The sequence below is a fragment of the Artemia franciscana genome, chromosome 7 (assembly GCF_032884065.1).
Source record: "Artemia franciscana chromosome 7, ASM3288406v1, whole genome shotgun sequence".
Lineage (NCBI taxonomy): Eukaryota > Metazoa > Arthropoda > Branchiopoda > Anostraca > Artemiidae > Artemia > Artemia franciscana.
The window spans coordinates 21577912-21603983 of record NC_088869.1 but is presented as its reverse complement, the minus strand read 5'-3'; the positions used below and the strand labels follow the sequence as shown (position 1 = coordinate 21603983).

Here is a 26072-nt window from a genome sequence, read left to right as displayed (position 1 = left end):
GCTAAAATAATGTATTTAATTAATGTATTAAATGTATTTAATCGCCGAGGGATCGCAAGCCAGACCTGAGGCTTTGTGATACAATTTCTTTAAAATGCATCCCAGAGTCCCAATCATGTTGTGTAAAGGACGCAAAATCTATGGCAACCGGTACAATATACATTTTATACCAAGAGGTAATGTACAGCGAAACAACCTAACAAACTGATTGTCGAGACCATAACCAAACATTAGCAAAAGGCCCCTGTAATAGTCTCTCCCAAGGCCCAATTGTCGTGGTTTAGGAGTAGCAACATAGCGATCACTACCAGGATAAACAAATGTATTTTTTCAATTAGCCATATCACTGAATTGGTCAAAAACTGATATGTAATCACAGCTAAATCTTTTGTTATTGCTAGATGACCGTGCAGTTCACCTCTAAATATTAACTGAAAGAGCTCCAAATACGAAAATAGGGACTGGAATAAATTGAAGATGCTTTGTATTGTAGTGGTAAATCTGTTCATGGGTGGTTATTTGTTCGAGAACATGCAGGATGGGGACATTGGTATTACCAACTCTTGATGTCTCAACAAAGGATGAGTAAGGAAATATACTATGTCAGAAGAGAAGCCGGGGGAGTAGTCTGGAAAAATAACGTGTTCTATAACACTGACCGGTGTTTTTATCCTCGATTATCATTTAGATATATCATTTCATTCTCAATGGGATATCTATTTTAAATTTTCCTGTTTCCCTAGATAGTTGAATGTTAAGGGACCATTTTTCCGAGCACAGATTTTTTATTTTCACACAAATCATTTATTCTACCATATTCCGTGTAATTAAGGGGAGATGTTGGTAAATATAAGAGTTAAATGATTTTATCCATTCCTTTTCCTCACCATACACTGTCAGATCGTTTGGTCTTGCTTTTATAGCATATATATGATTCTTTCTTAGGATATCATATATATATATATATTTTTAAGAATAAAATGAACAAGAGCAATATCACACTTTCCAAAATATTTGATGGCTGGGGAAAGTTTTGTCCAAAATCCACTTGTTTATTCAAATCATCAGAGACCTTTCACAAGGATTTGACAAAAAAAGCATTAGACACTGTTAATGTCTTTAGCAGCAGTCCAAAAAACAAAATCAGAGTTGTATCCTAGCCACTGTCTCTGAACAAGCAACTGTCTCTTAAACTTACGATCTGAACTCTTTACTATCTTTTCAATTTGATATATCCATTATTTTCAACTATTTGTAATTCTTAATAATAAAAACTAACAAGAATCTGATCATCCTTTATATCACTTAGACGATACGTTATAGATTTAGTGTCTAAGACCTTTCACACTTTAACAAGTTCAGCGGGACACAAGTAATTCCCCTTTTTCAAAAATGTAACTTTTTTGATTGACTCAAACAAACATTAAATTTTCTTTTCACAGCCTTTTCATTGGAACAGTGTTCAATATAAATGTCAAGTGTATTGTTAATGCGATGAACTTCATGCGGACTACGATTGGACAGAGAGCGATGAGAACGCTAATTATAACTCAACATGGATTTACCTAAATCTTGAATAAAGGTAGCATTATTTTTCAATGTACAACAACTTGAAATTAAAAGTCGAATTGTTTTTTAATTGGTTCAGCTAATTCTGCCTTTATGAGACTGTGACTATGATCGAGTTTTCTATTATAATTCGATGAGACTTTTTTTATACGTTGATTAACGAATTCACTTCCCCGATCTGGCTGAATTTTTCTGTCAGAATCTTGTTCAAAGATAGATGAAAGAGCTCTAGGAACTTCAACGTCTCTGTTTCCTCACAATGTAATAGCATTTGCATAAGGACTACAGACACTGATTGCAAGTAGGATATAATTGTACAATCTATTGTGACACAGTTGAATCTCAGCTAGAGTGAAAAGATCTGCTTATATTATATGCCATGGGAAAAAGGCCTTAGATTTTCAATAAGTACTTCTACTAAACCTATGATTTTGATGTACAGTGTAACTTGTTCCATTCATTAAATTCTCTCCCATCAACTTCTTTTCCACTCAATCAATTTTGCCAAGTGTTGGGGGAACTCAAACTTTCTGATTAACCAGTATATTCATAAACAAGGTTTCAAAACTTGAGCTATTTTTAAATTAAATGTGGTGTGAAGCCTCCACTTGCCTTTTGCATACAAAATATGGTCTGGTCAAAAGACTGTCGTTTAATACCCTTGAAATCATTACCTCCACTTGGTATCCTTTCCAAAAACGTTATATTTTTTGGTATTTCTCCATATTCCCTTAATTGATATAAAACACGTTTATTCCCAAAAAAAATCTTGGAAAATTTTGATAACTTTGAAAATTCATACAAATGACTATCAAATGATTCAATACCTTGACGATTTTTAATCAAATCTGATACCAAATCAATCAAATTATAATTCTTGCCATAGATCAGAACCTCATTTTTAGTCATCTATTTGTATATGTTTATTTTCAGCAAGATAAGTCAAGAGTCTTTTACTTTGTTCACGAGAGGATTGAGGCATTAAGTCAACAATACTTGATGAGCCTTTAGATAGATCTGCTTCATCTTGTTTTTGAGGATTTAATGGTGGTGGCGTTTGTGGTGGATTTTGATGTTGATCAATAACATTTAATTTGAGTGGTCTTTCTATGTAGGGTTTATGTTTGTCGACACGTTGAATGGAGTTTTGAAGCAAAACCAAATTTTCATCACCGAAAATTGTTTCATCGTTAATAAATGTATCCAGATTAACTTCAAAGTGCTCTTTTCTTTAAAGAGCAAGCTTTATTGGCGTCAATTTGCAAAGGCTTAGCCATTTCTAGAGAATAGTGCTTACAAGGACCCGTGATTATCAACAGTGAAAGCGTAAAGAAACTACCACCCGCTTGAACCAGTCGTTTTGTTTTAAAAAATTTTCCTTTCTGTTTGCATGTTAGGGCCGGTATAAGTGAATGATGCTGCTTTGTTTGTTGCCCAAAATCTTCCGAAAGTTGAACACTACCTTCAGTTAAATTTAAATAAAGCTCAGATAAGAGATTCATGAATCCATTGTCAATGCCGTGTTTGAGTTCAGCTTTCCTAAGCTACGGTTTTGAATTATCTCTGACGGAAAATAAATGTCTGTTTTCATGTAGCTTCTTAAGGGTCACGATGGCGACTAATAGCCTTTTTAGTATTAAGAGGTAGATACACTCTAATTTCAGTGTCATAAATATTGCTGACTACATTTCACTCTTTCGGGTGAGTTTTGATTGAGACCCAATAGAATGTATCCATAATGTTTATTAGTAGCTTGATTATATGCCGAGAGTTAAAATGTCGGTTCACCGGGATATATTTGCATGCTTAAATCCATAAGAGAACTTGATCCACGAACAACCCTATAGATGATATAATAAGTATAATTCAATGCAAGTATTCTCATACATTAAGTCTGATGAAAGAGATTGTGGAGAACAACGGTTACGGAAATTTTTTCGTGATGAGATCGGACAGTAAACAATTGTAAAACTTCTTAAGACCATCCTTCAATAGATTCAGCTAAATCAACAATAATTGACAACGAGTTTGGTTCAATAATATTGAACACGTCAAGCCCCAGTATGAATTTTATGTCTGGTGCATTATTCTTTATTTTACCATAAGACTCTTGTCACTTATTATAGCAATAACAGATATTTGTAGGATATTCTACAACAATTCTATCTCGATTATCAATTATTTTTGTTAAAAGTATTGGTTTGACAGACATTGATTGTCCCCACAGAAATGATGTCAACAAAGTTAAAAATTGAGGAATGCTCCTCCAATGTCAAAATACAACTAACTAAACCTAACCTAAATCAGTTAAACAAATTGCCAAAAATAAAATCTATGGTTTCTTTAATACATAAATAAATGCACTACACATTTTTTTCACAAATGTTTGCATAAAAAATGTTTACATTGACATATTTTCAATAGGCAGTATTCATTAAAAAGACACTTTGACATGCGAACCTCCCCAGTGCGCGGACCACAGCGATCAAAAAGAAGACGCGATGGTAGAGTAATAGTAAAATATTAAGCACTTTTTAAAACACAACGATTCCACTTTGTAAAACAAGTTAACGAAAAGATTTATAAACACTACATACAAAAACACTATCACTAGAAATCGACTAAAAAACACATTGCAGAGCTGGAGACTGATTGGACCCCCTCCCATAAACTATTGAGCCTTCTCAAGACCGAGAAACAGTCTATCATCTACGCATACGTCTCGATCTTAAGTAAGGTAGTGACTATGTGGTAGTACTCTCACACTGTCCGCGCGCATATAGACTTTATCCGATATGACTGACATCTACTCGAAATGTATAATTTCTAAATTTTGAATAGCGTATCACCATAAACTTTCTTCTTTGAGCTATATTATTTTCTACACAGCTCCTAAAACACTCATATTGAAATTTTCCTTTGCATAGTGCGATGGCACCCCCTTACACACTTGTTTCTTATCCTCGTTGTGTGTTTGCACACTACACCTTTGTGTATCAAGTCACTCCCGGTCTCGGATTTTACAAATAACAACTCATTTCAGGACTAGCTCTTCACTGGTTTCAGGTGAATGGACTCATCTCTGTTTGTATAGTCCATCCGAGAGCTAATGTGCTTACTATTTCTCAAATCGTCTAACAAATTATCAGTTCTAACTTTTAACAATAATGAAACGGCATCCCAATAAATAAACTAGAACTTATCACTCCCCCAAAAATTAGAGCTTACAAACATTGTAATAAAACCCCTGCATGAGTTTTTTGAAATTTCTAATATAGGACTCCAGCAGTAATGTTTTTATTTTATGCTACGTTTATTTTTATTCTATGTAGAAGGACCATATTGGAGTTTGCGATCGTGAACGAAGTAATATATATATATATATATATATATATATATATATATATATATATATATATATATATATATATATATATATATATCTGCCATGATTCAGATACATTCTTTTGGTTCGGTTGCAACATCACAACGGCTCCTATTGCGCACACTCTCACACATCTTAGCAAAGGTAGAATTTAAAATAAGTTTAAAGATCTCTCTTTTCATCCTTTGTTTTTGCCTCAGATCACTTACTGACAAAGGTGTTAATCGACGTCTTGATGTATAGGTTTTAATCAAACTGTAAGGCTCTATGGATCTTTGTCATTTTGAAGCCGTTGCCCAGCATCTACCGGAAGATAATATGGTGTGAAACAGTATTTTGTTTCATGTGAAAGTCGGCAATGAGCTTTTATTTTGAAAATGTCCAGTGTATACCCCCATCCTCTACCAAAGATATACTTATAGGGACTCAATGAATCCCCAGGCACCGGTCTATTTATGCACGGGAAAACAAGGTCCTTTACAGAGTATTGAAGTTCCACTGGCTTAATTTCGAAAACAGACTCTTGGTCCATCCTCCTCAACAGTAGTAATTTCGACGAAATTTCGACCAAAAGGATTCTCTAGCAATTTTTAATTCCCACACGGCAAAAAGAAGTGAGACATTGCCAACGGATAAAGGGAATTCATATCCAAGAGAACCACATTCGATTTTTCACCAGTGCGTTGTCGAGTCTGAATGGTTGCCGGGATACGATATCTAAGGAAAACATATAATCCCTGCATGGATCTCTCTTCTTAGTGCTGATCCACGTCGGAGATCAGCACTTTGTGATCCCAGCCCAAATTCATCTTAAAATTTACCCTTGTTATTACAGAAGATATCCACCCCTTTCGATACATGACTTTTCATGAATATTTTGCAATAATCCATCCCATGTTTACATCCTCCCTTGACCCAAATTTTTTTAAATTTATAGTCGGGAGTGGTGTATTGATGATCATAAAGTGAATCATAAAACGCTTCGACGGGCAGCAATATTTCCTCACGTCGCCTCTAGATGCAGTTGTAGCACTCATCTGGGTATATACCCTTACACGTTAATAGATCGTACATTTCATCATCTTGGAAATGCTGTTAAAGGAGAGGGAAACTATTAAAATTATCACTTTTTTGTACTTGTATGAATTTACTCCTAAGTTGTACAAGTACAACTAAGGGATTTTGCGAAACTATAGAAATCTAGGAAACAGATTTAACTTAAGTATATATTATCATTTTGTAAATAGGATTACTTGAGTGATTATGGTTGTGGACTGCCAAATCCTCATAGTCATATCTGTCATATCTTTATTTTTAATTGCTAACTTGTTTTCTGGTGATAGAGTCATTGGGTAGTTTTTATTGCCCAGCCGTGAAATTGACTTTTTTCTGCTTAACTATAGATGCACGTACATAATCTTCCCCATCCAGGGTCTCAAATAACTCCACCTATTGCATGGTATTACTCGAATCTCTTTGCCCATGTTCAAAAGAGACTTCAAAGGCTTCTTGTTTTTTAAGATGACTCGCGTTTGATATATGAAACACATATATAATTTTGGCCTCGATGTCTAATTCCAACTTGTCATTCTGTAGGAGCAAATTCTGAAATCTCTTAAGGCACAAGATGACATTATTGCCCACAATTGTTGACACGGATTGGTATCCTTAAGGCTTTCAGTGCCTCAAGTGATGTTTTAATTTTAATTCGGTATGGAATCCTGAAAGACACATTGAACAATATTAAAGTGAAGTGTACTTCTTACCCTCATTCAAAATCTGAATAATATATGGAATAGGAAAAAAATTATAGAAAATACTCTACATCCCCACAAGCCTTCAAATCTTTATCATTTTTTCTAAAATTACCCTTTACTGCGCCATCCCTTAAAACAAATTCTTGTTTTTTACATCTACGTCTAAATTTCCTACAAATGAAAACACTGAGCCGCTCCTATTTTCATTAGGATTATCCACCTTATTAGAAATATTACGCAGCCCCCTAAAAATAATTAAAAATTCGTGTGAAGTGTCCATATCCGTTTTAGGTGATGCGAATGCACATCACCTTTCTTTTTATTTAAAATAAAATTTTTCAGTGATGCTTTCACGTTGTACCTACCCCCCCGCTTCCCAAATGAGTTTATTGAGAAACTCCCGAATCTTGCTGACATATGAGTGTGCTGTGTCCACCGGGTCCGTATTGATACTACCACTTGTAAAACTATTAAAGGGGTTTCTAAAGACAGCTCTAATAACATGAATATTGCACAAAGTGGTATCGGCTTGATAAAATTCAGGTAAAACAGGGGGTGAATTGTCTCTACTTTGTCCTACTTCACCATGTCACTGTGAGGGGTTTGCACCTATTCATTTAGAACCATCTCGACCTAGCTAGGTGACACTTGTTCTAATTAACTGTCAAAAAATTCCGCATCTAGGCCGAGATCCCTCAGGAAACTATCCACGTCAAAATTTGGGAAAGAATAGCTACTAATGGGGCTCACCTCCTCACTATAATATCTTTAATGTCCATTTTCCACTTGAGCTGCAAGGATATTTTTGTGGATTTTGGTGTTAATGCTGGTATGTCAACCTAGAAAATAGTAAAAACTTATTAGGACATTGATATACTTTTGATTTCATCCTGTGAAAGAATATACATTAAACTCTGAAAGACACTGAAAGAGAATAAAATAGTTAAGAGCGAGCTCTCGGATTTATTGAGAGACTTTCAAAGGGATCCTTCGTATATACTGAGACCATACTACCAGTTAAGAATTCAATTACCAGAAATTACCACAATAAAGTTCTCCTTTATGTTACAGGAATCATAATGTTCTAAAGAGTCTTAAAAAACTTACTGGGGGTATTGAACCCATCCATTGGGGTTTTTTCTACTTTCCCAAAGACATCAGTCAGCAGATCCTTGATCCATGCTGAGAGATCATCATTGTCGACCTAGAAATAGAATAAAATTTGCTTACTCTTTTGATTCAACTACGATTTTAAGCTGTAAAAGAGGTTGTTATTATGCTAAAACAGTGTATTTCCATTGCAATGAAAAAAAAATACTGGGTAATACGCTCACATCTCCCTTCTTAGAGGCAACAGTTTTCAAAAGTAGAATCATTATTTTTGAAAACATGAAGATCCCAGTTTTTCCCTGTTTTATAAACATTAAAAATGTCCCTTTTCAGCTATTCCTCCTTCAGGACCGAGAGGGCTCTTCATACACCCCATCTCAGAGCCAACAATTTGCCTCTCTGATGATCTTTAGAGGCAACAAAGAGGCATCTTAGAGGCAAAAAATTATTGTTCATATACTTTATGAACAAAAATACAATGTTTTGTTAAAAAGTACAATAAACTGTTGGGCAACGCCCCGCAAATCCCCTTTCTTAGAACACTTTTCAACATTAGATTATTGGATCTTAAAAACACTTTATTTTCAAAAACTACTAATAGCTAAAAATTTAATGAAAAGCCCATTTCCTATAGGATCAAGAGGGATTCTCAAAAGTAACAAAAAGATTCCTTAAGTAACAAATAAGGAATTTGCTACTTTGTAAATGCAGGAGATATCATCAATATTCTTAAAAGTTTCCAGAAAAATTTAGTTTTTAGCGAAAAGTTCTTCAAAGCTTGAGAAAAGTGGATTATTTTTAGAACCAAAAGAATCCTATCTATTTCTCTCATGCCATAAGAACACTTATTTTTTACTGCAAGTAAATAAACTTCACGAGAATTATCAATAAACTTTAATTACATTAAGATCAACATATTGCATGCGGAGGCCTGAAGGGGTAACATCATGGCTTTACATGGAGCCTGAGAGACTCGCAGCTTAACAGCTATTGGGCACAGACAAGCCAACATTCTCCTCTTTCATGTGGGGGGCAGAAGACCCTGCATTGTGAGCGTACAGGGTGGGGCACACTCGCTTTGTATCGAGAGTGTAGAATCGCTCAAAACTCCATATTCCATGGGAATCGCTGTTCTTGAAAGGTCCACAGTGGGGGGGGGGGAAGCTTCACTTGTCCTTTTTTTGTGGATGGGGTTTAAAATAGTAGTTTCATGTAGTGAAAACTATATTTTATTTTTAAGACATTACCCCCACTTAATTTTAATTTGCCTCTATTAAAACCCCACCATTTTCATATCAATACTATAAAAATATAGTTTCTGCGCTCTCGTGGTGATAAAGAAAAAAAAATCATTTTCCAAAAAATAAATTTTTCAAAGAAAAGGAAAGAATTCAACTTGTCAAAAATAGAGTCAGATAATCTACCTCAGTATTTCTTATTCCTCAATTAAATATTTTGCTTTTATTTATGCTATAATATAGCTATAAATACTTTATACAACATCTTTTAAACGTAATGATGAAAAGCGCCCACCTTCTTTATCCTTGTCAGAAACCAACTTAAATTGTGCACAACTTCAATTAACAACGTAACACAACTACAACTTAAATTTTCATGCAAGTATCTGAGTTTTAGAAGTAGTTTTTCTTGAGATTTTTTCTGAGTTTTAGAAATGTAAATCGTGCAATAGCAGGAGGGAGAGGTTTTTTGTTATTAAATCAATATATGGAATCATACTAGGTTAAATTTGATGTGGGGAGGGTATAGAAAGAGAAAATTACCAGCATATCCAATCCTTTTTCGAATTTCTACGGGACTCCATTTTAGAATGATGTGACACGTTCAAGATCTTATGTAAGACTATTGAAATTTTTCTTCTAATAGCTGTTTTGACACCCCAAGAGATAATAGAATTACTTAGTTCCGCGTTGGAATAGTATTGGATGATGTTTTTTTTCCGGGAAATAAAGTGATATAAAAAAACCTTTGTTCCATGAAATCAATAGTCTCTATAACTGTTCAGCTCTTAGAAATTGATAGAGATTTTATTAACATGAAATGGTGGACAAAAAAAAGAATATTGGGATGATGTAAGACTATGCTCTGTCTTGAAGCATGGCCCTTGAAGGTTTTTAAAAGGAAATCATGAATTGGTGTAGGGAGGTGGGTTGATGGTTTTAATCATAACAACATAGGAAATCCTGGGGATAAAGTAGTCCTGAAGGTTTTTAAATACTCTCTTTGAATTAAAAACCACTGTAATCCTCAAGTAAGGAAGCCCCATAGGGTTTTTCGAAAAGAAACCATTTGGTAATTAACACCTGTGTCTCTTAGAGAACATTCTCTATTACGTAATGTGCACCTGCTGGCTGTTATGGGATCCAGGGATAGGGATGTTGTGGAATCCAGGGATGGGGATGCTCTAGAAATGAGACCTAGGGATGTTTTGGAGTCCACGATGCTGTCACTGCTAGTGGGTAGGGTACAATAAATTAGTTTTGTGGCTATCATTTCTCAGGCTCGTATATTTTCTCAGGCTCGTAACTTTTGATGGGTAAGATTAAACTTGATGAAACTTATATATTCAAGCAGCATTAAAATGCAGTTCTTTTGATGCAGCTATTGGTATCAAAATTCCAGCTTTTAGAGTTTTGATTACTGTTAAGCCGGGTGCGAACTGTTTGATATATTGTTATCAAAACTCATGGTTTTAGACCTACGTATACTGCTAATTCGAGTCGCTTCTTTTGCACAGTTTACCACCACAAACTGTTTCACAAAAAGGGTAAGGGAAACCTTTGTGGGTTATGTACTGTGAAATTATTTACGCTGATATTGTTTGCTTGTTCATCATTATGTACATACTAAAGAAGAGAGAGAGAGAGAGAGAGAGAGAGAGAGAGAGAGAGAGAGAGAGAGAGAGAGAGAGAGAGAGGATCATTTCTTTGTATATATTTTTTCACCTTTGAATCTGCCTTTTTTTGCTTTTGTCAGGACTAAAGCTCTTGAAGGTACGAGGCTTTATTATTTTCCAGTATATTTGTAACGAAAAACAAGCATAGGCACGCGTTTAACTAAATATGAAATGAAAATGACAATAAAAATATAACAATAAATGTAGTTTCTGATATATGTATGGGAACGTGTAAAATGGCACATTTTGTTTGTTGTAATAAAATAAGCGCAAGATAAAATTAAAAGACTAATTGACTTCATGCTAGTTTTATTAGTGTTGGTTTAACTGGGTATGCACATTATTTCGTCTGTGCATTGTATTTTTCCTGGCAAAAATTGACAAAAACTGACCTCTACACTTGAACGAAACGACCCTTAGCAATGAAAATCCGTGTTGTTATGATTCAGATATACCCACCGTTTTTAAACAGAAGGTATATGATGATCAAAGAGAAGAAGTTGATGAACCTAGAAAAGTTGTTGGGAATCAGTGATATTGCTCCTCGTTGTGTTCACTATAAAATAATTAGCGCCTACTCCTTAAAGTTCCCTAAATGCATACTTGATGAAGTTAAAAGGATTTGGCCTACAGTCGCTCTTGGTACTGACAAACACACACACACACACAGAAGCAATTTTCACAATTTCTTTTTTAGGTTTTCTTTTGCTCTTGTACGGTTTTCCCAGCCATACTACATTTGGCAAACTTGCTTGGTATACCACATTCGGACTAATCTGCCATCAAAAGCTTTACAAAAAGAAAAGTGGCGCCAATTGATTTTTACTGTCAGGTTATTTCACCTACAGTTTCATTACTCAGGCTATTGTTCAATCATAAAAATGTAGCAAAATGTAAAATGATCGAGAGAACAAAAAGGAAAAAGCTGATTGAAAAAAAAAACAACCAGAAAACTAAACTATTTTTCTTATATAAAAATAATTTTCCTTCTTAGACTGAATAACTCCCTGTGCCAATTTCTATAGTTTAGATAGGATTATTTGACCATTTGAGTTATGCGTTTACTTAAATTGTGATTATGTTTGCATTAGAAGTAGTTATGCCACATCAAGTAAACTGAGAATATAAATTCACCTTGAAAAATTTATTTAATACGTAATGTTCTAGCATTCCTCTATAAGTTTCATAAAATAGTTGTCAAGTAGCTGACCCTATGATACGCTGATGTGCTCTACTTAAAATAAGAGTAAGAAGAAAATTAGCAAGCCACATTGAATATAAGGGATGTTAAGGAATGCAAAAAAAAATAATAATAACAAACTTGGAATAAAACAAGAAAAACTACATTACGGTCGGATTACCTACAAGAAGAGACATACAATACGGAGTACTTTAAGAACAGGTATGTAAGATGCTTCAGTTATCCCAAATGGTGGTTCTATGTGTAGGCAGTTTCGCCCCAGTTTTCTGAAATTTGGCATTCAATTTATTTTATTTTATATTTTCAGACTCCTAGTAAGATACTTTGGCCCCCTCCCTAGATTATGAGGCCTAAGATTGCTACTGATTATCCCTAAGAATAAGTTGATTTGTTTAAAAGGATGTTCAACAGACGCAATTCTGGGGAGGAAAGCAAGATAAATGGCTGACTAATGGTATGAAAATGTCATAAAAATAAAAAAAGATCCAATGTTCATGTTGTTGTAAGCATAGTGACAGAGATCATATATAGTGACTAAGCATTACTTAGCATTCATATACAGTTTAAAGTTCAGCATACCAATGTTACTACTGGAGGTTCTTTTCCTCATTGACTTTACTACTTTGCTGAGTTGCCTTCTTACGGTAGTTCCTTCGTTCAAACCTTTAGGGTTAATCATAGGCTGATCCGCAATCATTTCAAAATCATTGTCTGGGTCTTCCCCTTCTTCCTCTTCTTCTGCTATCTCAAATATTTTTTTGAAGCCCGGAGACTCAGCTGACAGGACAACTCGATGTGCAGTCACGTTAAGATTGTCAGTGGTGTAAAAAATGACATCCGTAAATTCGTCACTCTTGCGGTGTTTTTCTAGGCTTATGTATAGATTGCATTTTCTAGTCTTTGATTCCAAATATATGGAATGACAGGTAACCCTACAAATAGATAGAAAATTTACATGAGAGTAAGTAGTAACATCAACAATGTAAAAAAAACTATCCTACGTGTCAGGGGGTTGCCTCCCCCCTTGAGAATCCGCTCTTTACAATTAGTTTTGACTAGTACCCCCCTGAACGTTCAGAATTCAGCAAAAAATGGCAGTTAGTAACTACATATATTTTATTTACCGATTGAATTTCAATACATTTGAACTGAAAATGTGATTTTATAAGGGAATTGAGAATGTGTATTCTTTCATTCTAGAAGTATTATCATTACAGTTTAAAACTATTTATAACATACCTTTTGGGTAGCCATTGATTAAGCATCGAGAAAAAAATATACATGCCTTATAGTATAGAGGAGTGTGATGGGTCGGCATACCTCTCATATGTAGGATAATCTTATTGCACTGTGCAATTTTAACTATCTAAAAAGATAAGGCACCTCTATTCCTTAGTAAAGCCCTAGCTTTTCAGAATCCTTCAAATATAGGCAAATATCATTGGTTAGTTTTTAAAATATATATAGCGTAAAATACGAAGTGGATTATTTTTTTCGTTTATAAGTTATGACATTGCTCTTTACTTTTATAAGGAGATCTAGGATTATTTCAGCTTAGATTAAGTAGACTGGCGCACATGATACTGTACTGGGTATAGGTTGTTAGCCTGCCGGATGATAGGCTAACAAACGCAGGTTATTTGGAGATGTTACGGTCGGTCACTTTTGTCTCTTAAAAAGGGAACTAGAACTTTCAATTTCAATTGAAGGAGCCTCCTCCAATGTTTATATGACCATCTTTTCCATGAGAAACTTATATATATATTAAAAATGGGCAGCTTGCATAACTTACAACCCTTGCCCTGGAGGATGTAGGGGTCTCTTCTCTAAATATATGTATAAATTTTGTGCACGACATACAATCGATATTTAGATCAAGCTCTTATAGAAATAGAGCAAAGAATCCCTACTCCATATTGTGTGGAAAATGCACCCTTGTGGCCTAAGCTTCAACTCAGTTCAATCCACCGGTGGGAATAAATGAATTAGTTTAAAATTTGTAAATTAATATGTCAGTAGCAGTGAGGTCAATTGACGAAAATTTGGTGGAGAAAGATCTAAGTTTTAAAAATATGCGCAATAAACCTCATAAAAATCTTTGTCCAACTTAGGTAAAAATAAACTACGGTATAAAACTCGACATGAGTTTTTCTTAGAACAGGGCAGTAAAAGCAGGTTCGCTTCGTGTCTCTCTTGAACTTAAAATTCTCTTGACTAAAAATTCTACAATTTTGTTACGTAAAGAGTTCATTTTTGCATTTTTGAGGTATATGGAAAATTCAATTTTTTATGAAATATTATTTTATACGAGATATATACCCTACTGATTTTAAAAACCTGAAGGCTATTAAAAGAATTTAAGATATGGTTAATATAATTTACGAAACTAGTATTATTATTTTTGCAATTTTTTGTTGAATCTTGCAATGAATTTTTAACTTTGAAGAAAGGAACGGTATATATTCATTGGTTGACATGTTCTGAAGGAAGCTTGCTAAAGAAATAAGAGTAGTAGGCTACCATTACATTCAGTATTTTATGCTATTAATAAAAAACTTTTTCCACAAAACAAGCTTTTAAAAGATAAGTAAAGGGCCCCGTGAAATATTTCCTTACGACATTCTCCCACACTATTCTGGGAAGACCTGATTTTTGTTTGGCCCTAGACGGTTGGCAAACAAAGACAATCTTCGGGAGTCAGAAATCCTTCATCTGCAGAACGTGTCCTAGCCATCTCAACCTTTCTCTCACTATAGGCCTAGAAAGCAGATTAAATCACATTTTTATGCAGCTTAGCTTACTGTTTGATATACGCTCAGTCAATCGGGTAACCAAAGTAATCTGTAAGCAATTTCTCTGGAAAACATCTAGCAAATGCTCCTCCGTTTTTGGAGCGTCCACGCTCCAAAAACTCTCCAATTAAAACTTTAAACGAGCAGAAATTACTTCGTATATGAAAGGGGCTGCTCACTCATCAACGTCCCGCTCTTTACGCTAAAGTTTGACTCTTTCTCTCATCAACTCATCAACGTCCCGCTCTTTACGCTAAAGTTTGACTCTTTCTCTCAACTCTACTTTTTAAAACAGGAAAAAACTTTAGCGTAAAGAGCGGGGCGTTGATGAGTGAGCAGCCCCTTTCATATACGAAGTAATTTCTGTTCGTTTTAAGATTTAATGTCTCTCCTTACTTTCAGTAAAAAACACTTGTTTTTTATTTAATTTCTGAACGTTTTTGAATTAATGCATGTTTTGATTTTGGCTCTCCGTGCATGAATAATTAAAATGAAATTCGCATACTTTTTTTTTGGCTAAATGGCTTTCTCATAGTTTTGATCGAATGATTTTGAGTGAAAAAGAAGCGGGGGAGGAGGCCTAGCTGCCCTCCAAGTTTTTGGTTACTTAAAAAGGCAACAAGAACTTCTATTATTTTACGAAAGTTTTTATCAGTAAAAGATATACGTAACTTACAAATTAGCTTACGTAATGAACCTCTGCATTCACATGTTTTTACTACATATATTAGGGGGTTCACCCCTCGTTAGTACCTCGCTCTTTACACTAAAGCTTAAATTGTGTCCTAGTTCCTTAAGAATGACCCCTGAATCACAAAAGCCGTAGAGTAAATAGTTGAAATTTTTAAAAATACTTTAGCGCAAATTGCGAGATATTAGGAGGAGGTGAAGCCCTCATATGCGTAATAATTTCTGTTCGTTTTAAGTTTTAATGCTGCTCCTTACTTTAGTTGAAAAACTTTTTCATATTTATGTTTTCATTGTTTTTTTTAAATAATGCTAGAAAATCCTGCGCTCCCTTCATGGAAATTTTCTTCCCCTATGAAAAATTCCTCCATGGAGAGTTCCCCCAACATATCCCCCTCATCTCCACCCCTCCCACCAACCAGAAAATCCCCATGAAAACGTCTGTACACTTCCCAAAAACCATTGCTATATGTAAGCACTGGTCAAAGTTTGTCACTTTTAGCCCCTCCCACGGGGACTGTGGGGGAATAATTCATCCCCAAGGACATAGTTATAAGGTTGTTCGACTATGCTGAATAAAATGGCTATCTCTGAATTTTGATCCGGTGACTATGGGAGCATAATTAGCGTCTGAGGGGGCCTAGGTGCCCTTCAATTCTTGGGTAACTTAAAAAAAGCACTGGAACTTCTCATTTTTGTTAGAATGAGCCCTCTTGCAAAATTATAGGACTTCTGGGTCGATACGATCACCCCTGGGAAAAAAAACAATAAAAAAAAACAACAAATAAACACGCATCTGTGATTGGTCCTGTGGCAAAAAATACAAAATTCCACATTTTTGTAGATAAGAGCTTGAAATTTCTACAAAAGGATTCTCTGATACGCTGAATCTAATGGCGTGGTTTTCGTTAAGATTCTATGACTTTTAGGGGGGTTTTAACCATATTTTCTAAAATAAGGCAAATTTTCTCAGGCTCGTAACTTTTGAAGGATAAGACTAAACTTAATGAAACTTATAAATTTAAAATCAAAATTAAAATACGATTCTTTTGATGTAACTATTGGTATCAAAATTCCGTTTTTTAGAGTTTTGGTTACTATAAAACCGGGTCGCTCCTTAATATAGTTCGTTACCACGAACTGTTTGATATGAGCAGAAATAAAGTCAAATATCTTCCAAGATTAAAAATGCCACAAATCACCATCAATAAATAAATAAAACTCAAAAACGAGCATAAATTACAATAAATAACCGATGTAAAGCTCAAAACGAGCAAAAATTAACATGAGTAGTGCTGACAACACCGATGTAGTGCTGACAACACCGACCAGAATATTACTTGCACTTCAATGAAAAAAATAAAATGACCGTGGATCGTCAGTTTAATATACATATGCTGATACTTCTTGCTCTTTGTTAATATCTATTGGGTTTTTATAATATTTCGCAAGATCGCTTTCAATTAAATTTGTGTATAGAGCATTTAGTGAATATTCTCCCAAGTCTCTATTTAAGAAAATATTATAATTAATCTTAAGTCTGATTTCAATTACTTCTCGAACTATTTGCTGTATGCCTAATTCATTGCTAATAAGGGTATATTCTTTAAAAAGGATTTTGTGGCTACGATTTTCAAACATATGGGCTCTTAAAGCAGATTTAAAAGAAACAGAAGCAATTTTAGCATTTAGAGTTTTGGTGATATCATCTTGACGCTGTTGCAGACGTTTCTCTAAATTCTGGTTAGTTATAGAATTTGCTACAATCGCATGGTATTAGATAGACACCTCTTTGGCGAATAACTGTAGTTTTGTCTTTACCAGAATTTAGTAGATTTATGATTTTCAAATTATTGGTAAATACAACATACAGATTATTCTGTCTGCATACTCTTTTAAGATTCCTAGTGATTTTTGGAATAAACGGAAGGTAAATTATGTTTGAGGGCTTATCAGGATTCTCACATGGTAAATTACCATTTATTTTACGGAGTGTCTTCAGTCTACGATTAATTGTATTATTAATACCCATTTCCAAAAAGTATGTCCCTAACATAATATAGTTCTGCTGTGATGTAGGAATCAGAACAAATGTTATGTAACGAACGACAAGAGAGATTACGACAGCTGTTTTAACTTGGGGTGGTGGTGGTTTGATTCAAAATGTGAATATCTATTGCTTTGTGTTGGTTTTCTGTAAATAGGAAAATTGAATTTATCTAAGCTACGAATAATTAGCACATCTAGGAATGAGATTTTATTTGCAATTTCAATTTCTATAAGTTGATCTAAAAACACCTAAATTCATTTTCCCCATAGTTCCAAAGTAAAATTACGTCATCCATGTATTTGTCCTCAAAAGATATATTTAAAGAAATGCGAATTTAACGCCCCACTTTCAGTATGCTCTACATAAAAATTCGTCAGTAAACCAGAGAGAGGCGCGCCCATGGGTAAGTCATTTATTTGCTGGTAAAGAGAATTAAGGAATTGAAAATAGATTGAATATTTTTTACAAAGTTTAACCAAGGTCGTTAAGACATCGCAGTCTAATCCTGCTGCTGAATACTCTATTAAGTAATAACTATTGTTTATTTTATTTTCTAATAATTGCTCAGACATTGCTACATTAATATTTGCATGCATAGAAACAATGTCAAAACTACTGATAATTGTTTCGTACATAACTATTTTCCAATATTGGAGTCGGGGTCTTTCGTACAAGCTACGATGGGCCTTAAAGGAATGCCTTGCGCATATAATTTTGGTAGACAATAAAATTTTGGACAAAAGCTGCCTCGGGGGAAAAATTTATTATATAATTGTGGAGTAAATTTACCATTTTGTTTTATATTATTTATAGGTTTGTTAGCAAACTGATCAGTATGATCGTGGGTTATAGTTGTATATGTAGTTTTGTCATTTAGATGTACATAGATTTTTGTGTCGTATCCTGTCGTATCCATGACAACCAAAGAATTGCTTTTATTTGCTTGTTATAATAATAGACAGGTCTTTGTGGAGATTAGATAGAATTCTTAGGTCACACAAATTGCCTGGATTTATATTGGCGGGAGAACTAGCCTTTTTTTTTTTTATTGTAAATGGTATCAATAAGACTGGCCATAACATCGTCTGGGTGGGAAATAGATGTGTAAAATTTTTGCAAAGAAGACTCTAGATAAGAAATCAAAATCTGCCACAGGAACTTGTTTTGGAAGAAAAGATAATTTTGGACCTTTTTCGAGAGTTTGAATTTCCAATGGTTCAAGCGTTCTAGAGGACAGATTACCACAGTCGGTCCAGGAGTGAATGTTGGAGCATAAGTAGGGTTATTCATTGAAGATTCATATCGTATGTTTTCCAATTTTTTAATAAGTCGTTCCCTTGGTAAGCGGAAATCATGACTAAATAAATTTCTTTCCAATCTAGCAACTTGGTCACAATCACCAGAAGATAAATTTTCAAATAAGAACTTTTCTAGAAATTTCCTTTCAGAGGAAATAATGTATCTTTTTTGTTTTTTATCTTTAATAATTTGTATTAATTTTTTTAATTGTAATGTATGAGCAAATAGCTCTTCTTTTTGGGTATTAAGTGTAATCTAAATATAAAAGACTTGGGAATAAGATTTTCAAATGTGCAAGATTCCAAGAATTTTTTGTTGGTTAGTAATATTAGCGTGTTTTTTGCCTAACTAATAAACTGCTCCCCATATGCGAGACGTAAATAGTGACGAAGACCACACTGTCTTTCCATCACAAACACTAAAAATAAGAAGAACAATAGGGAATTCCTTTCGCAAGACAGTGGGAAACTAATTAGAATGAACATTTCTTTGCACTAACTTTATACATTTATTTCCAACCCAATCTATTCTTTCCTTTTCTTTTCTTTTCTTCTATCCTTTCCAACCCAGACGAAATTAGGGCTAGTCTTATCGATACACTTTACAATAATCACCACAAGTCCTGTCCATTATTATAACTAAAGAAGATAAAAGCAATTCTTTGGTTGTCATGGATACGACAGATTACGACACTAAAATTTATGCACAATAGATTTTAAATACAGAACCTGTCACAAATAGACCTATGAGATCAGCAGCCAAAAAAGCAATATTAGCGCTAAAAACATGTTTTTAATTTTTCTCTTTCATTTCAATGAATTGCCTCGTTTCATCACGATTTATTTGTCACTCAGTCCTGGTTGAACTTTGCTGAAGTAAGGATGTTGGGACTGTAAAAAAAAAAAAATCGGTTTAGTTATATTGATTGTATCTTGTTGTAAGTTTTTCTTCTTATATATTTATGTCTTGCTGAGGACTGCCCTTGGACATAGGCCGATATATTCATTCTAGTTAGTTTCCCATTGTCTTGCGAAAAGAGCTCCCTATTGTTCTCCTTGTTTTTGTTGTTTGTGATAGAAAGACAGTGTAATCTTCGTCGCTATTTATGATTAAATAAATAAAAAAAACACGTTTTCTAAGGAGTGACGTTAAAACTTAAAACGAACAGAAATAATTCCGTGTATGAAAGAGAGTGTCCCCTCCTCAACGCCGCGCTCTTTACACTAAAGTTTTTATTGTTTTAAAAAGTAGAGCTGTGAGAAAGAGTCAAACATTAGCGTAAAGAGCGGGGCGTTGAGGAGGGGGCAGTCCCTTTCATATAAGGATTAATTTCTGTTCGTTTTAAGTTTTAATGTCACTCCTTACTTTGAGTTAGAAAACTTGTTTTTTTTATTTAATTTCTGAACGTTTTTGAATTAATGCATGTTTTGATTTTGGCTTTCCGAAAATGAATAATTGAAACGAAATTTGCATATTAATTTATTTTTTTGGCTAAATGGCTTTCTCAAAGTTTTGATTGGACGATTTTGAGGAAAAAAAGGGATGGGAGAGGGAACCTAATTGCCCTCCAATTTTTGGGTTACTTAAAAAGGCCACTAAAACTTTAACTTTACTTACAAACAGTTTTATAAGTAGTAAATATACGTAACTTACAAATTAACTTATGTAACGAACTTCTATATTCGTATGTTTTTATTACGTATATGAGAGGGTTCGCCCCCTCGTCAAAACCTCGCTCTTTACACTAAGGCTTAAATTTTGTCACAATTCCTTAACAATTACCCCTGAATAACAAAGGCCATAGAATAAATAGTTGAAATTAATAAATTACTTTAGCACTGGTCAAAGTCTGTAACTTACAGCCCCTCCCATGGGGACTGTGGGGGAATAAGTCGTCCCCAAAAACAAATTTATCAGTTTTTCGACTATGATGAATAAAGTAGCTATCTCAGAATTTTGAGCCGGTGACTTTGGGGAAAAAATGAGCGTGGGAGGGGCCCTAGGTGCCCTCCAATTTTTTTGTCACTTAAAAAGGGTACTAGAGCTTTTAACTTCCGTTAGAATGAGCTTTCTGGCGACATTCTAGGATCATGGGGTCGATACGATCACCCCTGAGAAAAAAACAAACAAAAAAACAAACAAACAAATAAACATGCATCCGTGATAAATGTCTTGTGGCAAAAACACAGAATTCCACATTTTTGTAGATACAGCTTGAAACTTCTATTGTGCGGTTCTCTGATACGGCTGAATCTCATGGTGTGTTTTTCGTTTAAATTTTATGGCTTGTAAGGGGTGATTCCCCCTATTTACTAAAATAAGGCAAATTTTGTCATGCTCGTAACTTTTGATGGGTAAGATTAAACTTAATGAAACTTAATGGAACTAGAAAAATCAGCACTAAAATGTAATTTTTTTTCATGTAACTCTTGGTATCAAAATTCCGTTTTTTAGAGTTTCGGCTAGGCCTACTATTGAGCTGGGTCGCTCCTTACTACCGTTCGTTACCACGAACTGTTTGAAAGTTCGAAATTTGCTCCAGTTCTTTGGGAATGACCCCTGAACCACAAAGGTTGTAAAATTAGAATAAATAGCTCTTTCGAAATAACTAAAAATACTGTAACTTGAAGAGAACAGTCTTGAGGAGGAGACAAACCCCCTAATATACGTAAGGATTACTGTTTGTATTAAGTTCTATATGTTTCTCAAAGTTTTTTGTTGCTTTAAAAAGTAGAGTTGTCAGAAAGAGTCAAACTTTAGCGTAAAGAGCTGGGCGTTGAGGAGGAAACAATACCGTTCATATACGGAATATTTTCAGTTCATTTTCAGTTTTAATTTCGCTGCTTACTTTCAGTTGAAAAACTTGATTTCTTTTTATTTAATTTCTGAACGTTTTTGAATTAATGCATGTTTTGATTTGGCTCACCACACAATGGATAATTAAAACAAAATTTGTATATTAAGTTTTTGTGGCTAAATGGCTTTCACATAGTTTTGAATGGACCATTTTGATAAAAAAAGAGTGGGAGAGAAGGCCTAGTTGCCCTAGAAATTGTGGTTACTTTAAAAGGCAACAAGAACTTTTGTTGTTTTTTTTACGAACGTTTTATCAGTAATAAATATACTTAACTTACGAATTAACTTATGTAAGGAACCTTTATATTTGTATATTTATACTACGTATATGAGGGGTTCACCTCCTCGTCGGTACCTCGCTCTTTACATTAAAGCTTGAGTTTTGTCCCAGTTCTTTAAGAATGGCCCGTGAATCACCAAGGTCGTAGAATAAATAGTTGAAATTACTAAGAATAATTTAGCGTAAAGAGCGAGCTATTGTAGAGGAGATGAAACCCCTTAATTACCTAATAATTTCTGTTCTTTTTAGATTTTAATGCTGCTCCTTACTTCCACCTGAAATGTTTTTTATTTATGTTCTCTTTGTATTGCTAGAAAATCCTGCAGCCTCCTCATGGAAATTCTCCTCCCTCATGATAAATTCCTCCCTGGATGGATCCTCAATGGTACTTGATGGCAATGGTACTTGATGGCAATGGCAGGGGAGGGTATACCCCTCCCCTGCCCCCCCCCCCCCAAAAAAAAAAAAAACACGTGAAAGTCCCCCTGAAAACGTCTGTACACTTCCCAATAAGCTTTACTACATCTAAACAATAGTCATTGTAACATGCAGCCCCTCCCCCGGGGACTGTGAAGAATTCCCGACGGACATAATTATTAGGTTTTACTATTTTATATTTTACTATGTGGAACAAAATAGCTATTTCAGAATTTTAATCCGGTGACTTTAGAAAAACATGAGCGTGGGAGGGGGCCTAGGTGCCCTCCAATTTTTGGTCACTTAAAAAAGGCACTACAACTTTTAGTTTCCGTTAGAATGAGCCCTCTCACGACAATATAGGACCACTGGGTCGAAACGACCACCCCTGGAAAAAAACAAAAAACATCCGTGATCTGTCTTCTGGTAAAAATACAAAATTTCACATTTTTGTAGATAGGAGTGTGAAACCTCTACAGGAGGGTTTCTGATACGCTGAATTTGACGGTTTGATTTTTGTTAAGATTCAAAGACTCTTAGGGGGTGTTTTCCCCTATTTTCAAAAATAAGGCACATTTTTTCAGGCTCCTAACCTTTGGCGGGTAGGTCCAAACCTGATGAAATTTATGTATTTAAAATAAGCATAAAAATGCGATTCTTTTGATGAAACTATTGGTATTAAAATTTTAGAGTTTTGAGATTTTTGGTATTAAAATTTTTAGAGTTTTGGTTACTATTGAGCAGGGTCGCTCCATACCACTCTTCGTTGCCCCGAACTGTTTGATAATTATTGTCTGTTTTAAGTTTCAATGCTGCTTCTTACTTCCAGTTGATATTTTTGTTTATTTATTTTCTAATTGTTTTTTTTAACAATACTAGGAAACCCTCGCCCCGTTCATGGAAATTCTCTTTCCTAATGATAAACTCCTCCATGGAAATATCCTCCAACGTAACCCCTTCACACGCATCCATGATCTATGTTCTGGCAAAAAAAATTCCACATTTTTGTAGATAGGTGCTTGAAACTTCTACAGTAGGATTCTCTGATATGCTGAATCTGACAGTGTGGTTTTCGTTAAGATTCTATGACTTTTAGGGGATCTTTCTACCCATTTTCTAAAATAAGGCAAATGTTCTCAGGCTCGTAACTTTTGATGGGTAAGACTGAACTTGATGAAACTTATATATTTAAAATTGGCATAAAAATTTGATTCTTTTGATGTATATATTGACATCAAAATTCAGTTTTTTAGAGTTTCAGTTGCTGTTGAGCCGGGTCGCTCCTTACTTCGTGGTAATGTTCGCTACCAAGAGCTGTTTGACAATGAACATCACAACGAATCGCAAATCAAAATTATACACAAAAAAATTTGTGGTTAGAAAACAAGCGACAGGGAGAATTACAACGAATGACAAATGAAAATTATGCGCAATAAAATCTGAGGTTAAAAGACATGTGATAATGACCATGACCAATCAAATAGTGTTTGAAAACTAATCTAAATTACGATGGAATGAGGGAACGTGTCATAGCGTGTCAAATGTCGAGTGCCAGAGACTGAGCGAAGCTTGATCTCCTGGTACGTTGTTTCTTTAATCTTAATAATTTAAAAAACAAAGTTTGCCGGAGCAAGTAAGGAACGAAGTTGAAACTTACAACGAAAAAAATTATTAGTTCACAACCTAGCAAACATATATCAATAAAACTAATGCAAACAAATCACTCCGTTTTATAAAGAGAAACAACTGGATTTCCAGAGTCCATATTAATTTTGATATATTCTTAATTTTGAGTATTACGTGGTGAGATCAAGATACTACTGCCACTAACAACTCACCGCAGCACCAAGCCGCTTGAAACCAACACCACTACGCACGCTTCTCCTCTATCCCAATCTATTCAAAACCTCTATCTTTACAACCTTCCAGGAATTTCTCATTTCCCTTAAATCTTTCTTTACGAAATCTTCCCACCTCAGACGAGGACGACCTGCTTTCCGTTTAGCCCTAGACGGTTAGCCAAAAAGGACAATCTTTGGTAATCTGTCATCCTTCATCCGCAGAACATGCTTTAGCCATCTCAATCATTCTTTCATTATAGCCCTAGAAAGCGGAATTGAACAACTTTTTTCGTCCAGTATACTACTTGAAATACGGTCAGGCAGCCAGGTACCCAGAACCATGAGTAGGTAATTTCTCTGAAAAACATCTAGTAAATCTTCTTCCACTCTTCGGAGTGCCCATGCTCCAGAGCCATATTTGACCATTGTCATCACTGTACCTTCTAATATTCTAATCTTGGTTTGCAGACTTACATTCCTATTCTTCCAAACTTTTTTTTTAACTGTGAAAAAATTTCCTGAGTCTGGGCTATTCTACTTTTAATATCTTCGCTGCTCCCACCGTTTTTCCAAATAATACTACCAAGGTAAGTGAAATACCCGCCTGATCAATTTTTTGCTACCCAACGTCACCTTTTCATCTTCACTTATTACTAGCCTTAGTGACTTATTCTTCTAACATTAATTTTCAAACCTATTCTAGCATACTGAAATCGCAAACTTCTAAACGTTGATTCATTTTGCTCACACTACCATTTAGGATACTTAAATAATCCACATAATCCAAGTCCAGAAGAGTTTTTCCACCCCATTTAATTCTGTGGTCTCATATTGTCTTTCCTTTGCTATAAAGAGAATCGAACACTTGCTCATAATCTATAAAACTGAGGACCAAAGGTGGTTGACAACTATGGCACTTCTCAATTATTAAACTAAAAGTGAAAATGTGGTCGACACATCTTCTACCTTTTCTAAAACCGCAGTGTTCTTCTCTTAAAAATTTGTCTACAGCATCTATCAGTCTAAAAAGTATCATTTTACTAAGTAATTTGCTACATACAGAGACCAGACTAATGCCTCAATAATTACGACACTCACTCTTATCACCTTTCTTATACAGCGGTTTAATTAGGGTTTTCCTGAAATCGTTAGGTACTTTTCCTTTTCCAAAATCATATTCATAGTCTTAAGTAACTTATTGCAAACCTCATACCCATCATATTTAAGAAACTCATTTGCCCCACTTTCAGCACCTGGAGCCTTATTATTTTTTAATCCTGTTAGAACTGCCGCTAATTCTTCCTGACAAAACAAATCGCCCTTCTTATCCAAGGTATCACAATCTTTTTCATTTTCCTTTATATCTTCGCCTGTAACTGTATCTCGGTTTAACACATTCTCAAAATGTTTCGTCCATCTCCCTTTAACTCCTTCCTTGTCACTAATTGTGGCCCCGTTCCTATCTTTGACTAGGACAAGTCCGGATTGACTACTCCCTCTCAATTTATTAACATGCCAGTACAATATTTTACTATTATGCCGTCTAGCTGCATTTTCCAGATACTCACCAATTTTATCCATGGCCTCCACTTCAAACCTCTTTAGTTCATACTTTAATGCTTTCTCCACTTTCTTTACGTTCCTTTTGTTTTCATATGATCTACTTTTCAGATAACTCTTGTACAAACCCCTTCTCTTATCTATTAAACATAAAGACCTTACTCGTTTGCTTTAGTTTCTTGTTCTTTCTGTTTTGTGTAGTGCTTGTTTTGTTTCTTTTATTGAAACTCCGCTTTGATTTTTTGTAGCGGGTCAAAAACAAATTATTATTATTATTATAGCTGTAGTCTTAACTTTCTTCCTTAGGACACCATCAGCAACTTCACAAATTGTTTTTCTAAAATTATTCCAACC

General features: G+C 34.7%; 2 protein-coding genes across 2 annotated transcripts in view; one reads left to right on the top strand and one right to left on the bottom strand.

Annotated features, from left to right (window-relative positions):
• The window catches only part of LOC136028983 (uncharacterized), a 37123-nt gene that overhangs the window by 4456 nt on the left and 6595 nt on the right, over positions 1-26072 (bottom strand). The window contains exon 2 of the mRNA XM_065706980.1: positions 12516-12868. Within this exon, the coding sequence (XP_065563052.1) occupies positions 12516-12868 (353 nt within the window). The remainder of the gene's footprint in view (positions 1-12515; positions 12869-26072) is intronic.
• The window catches only part of LOC136028984 (serine/threonine-protein phosphatase 6 regulatory ankyrin repeat subunit A-like), a 155783-nt gene continuing 149340 nt past the window's right edge, over positions 19630-26072 (top strand). The window contains exon 1 of the mRNA XM_065706981.1: positions 19630-19701. The gene's annotated coding sequence lies outside the window, so the exon portion shown is untranslated. The remainder of the gene's footprint in view (positions 19702-26072) is intronic.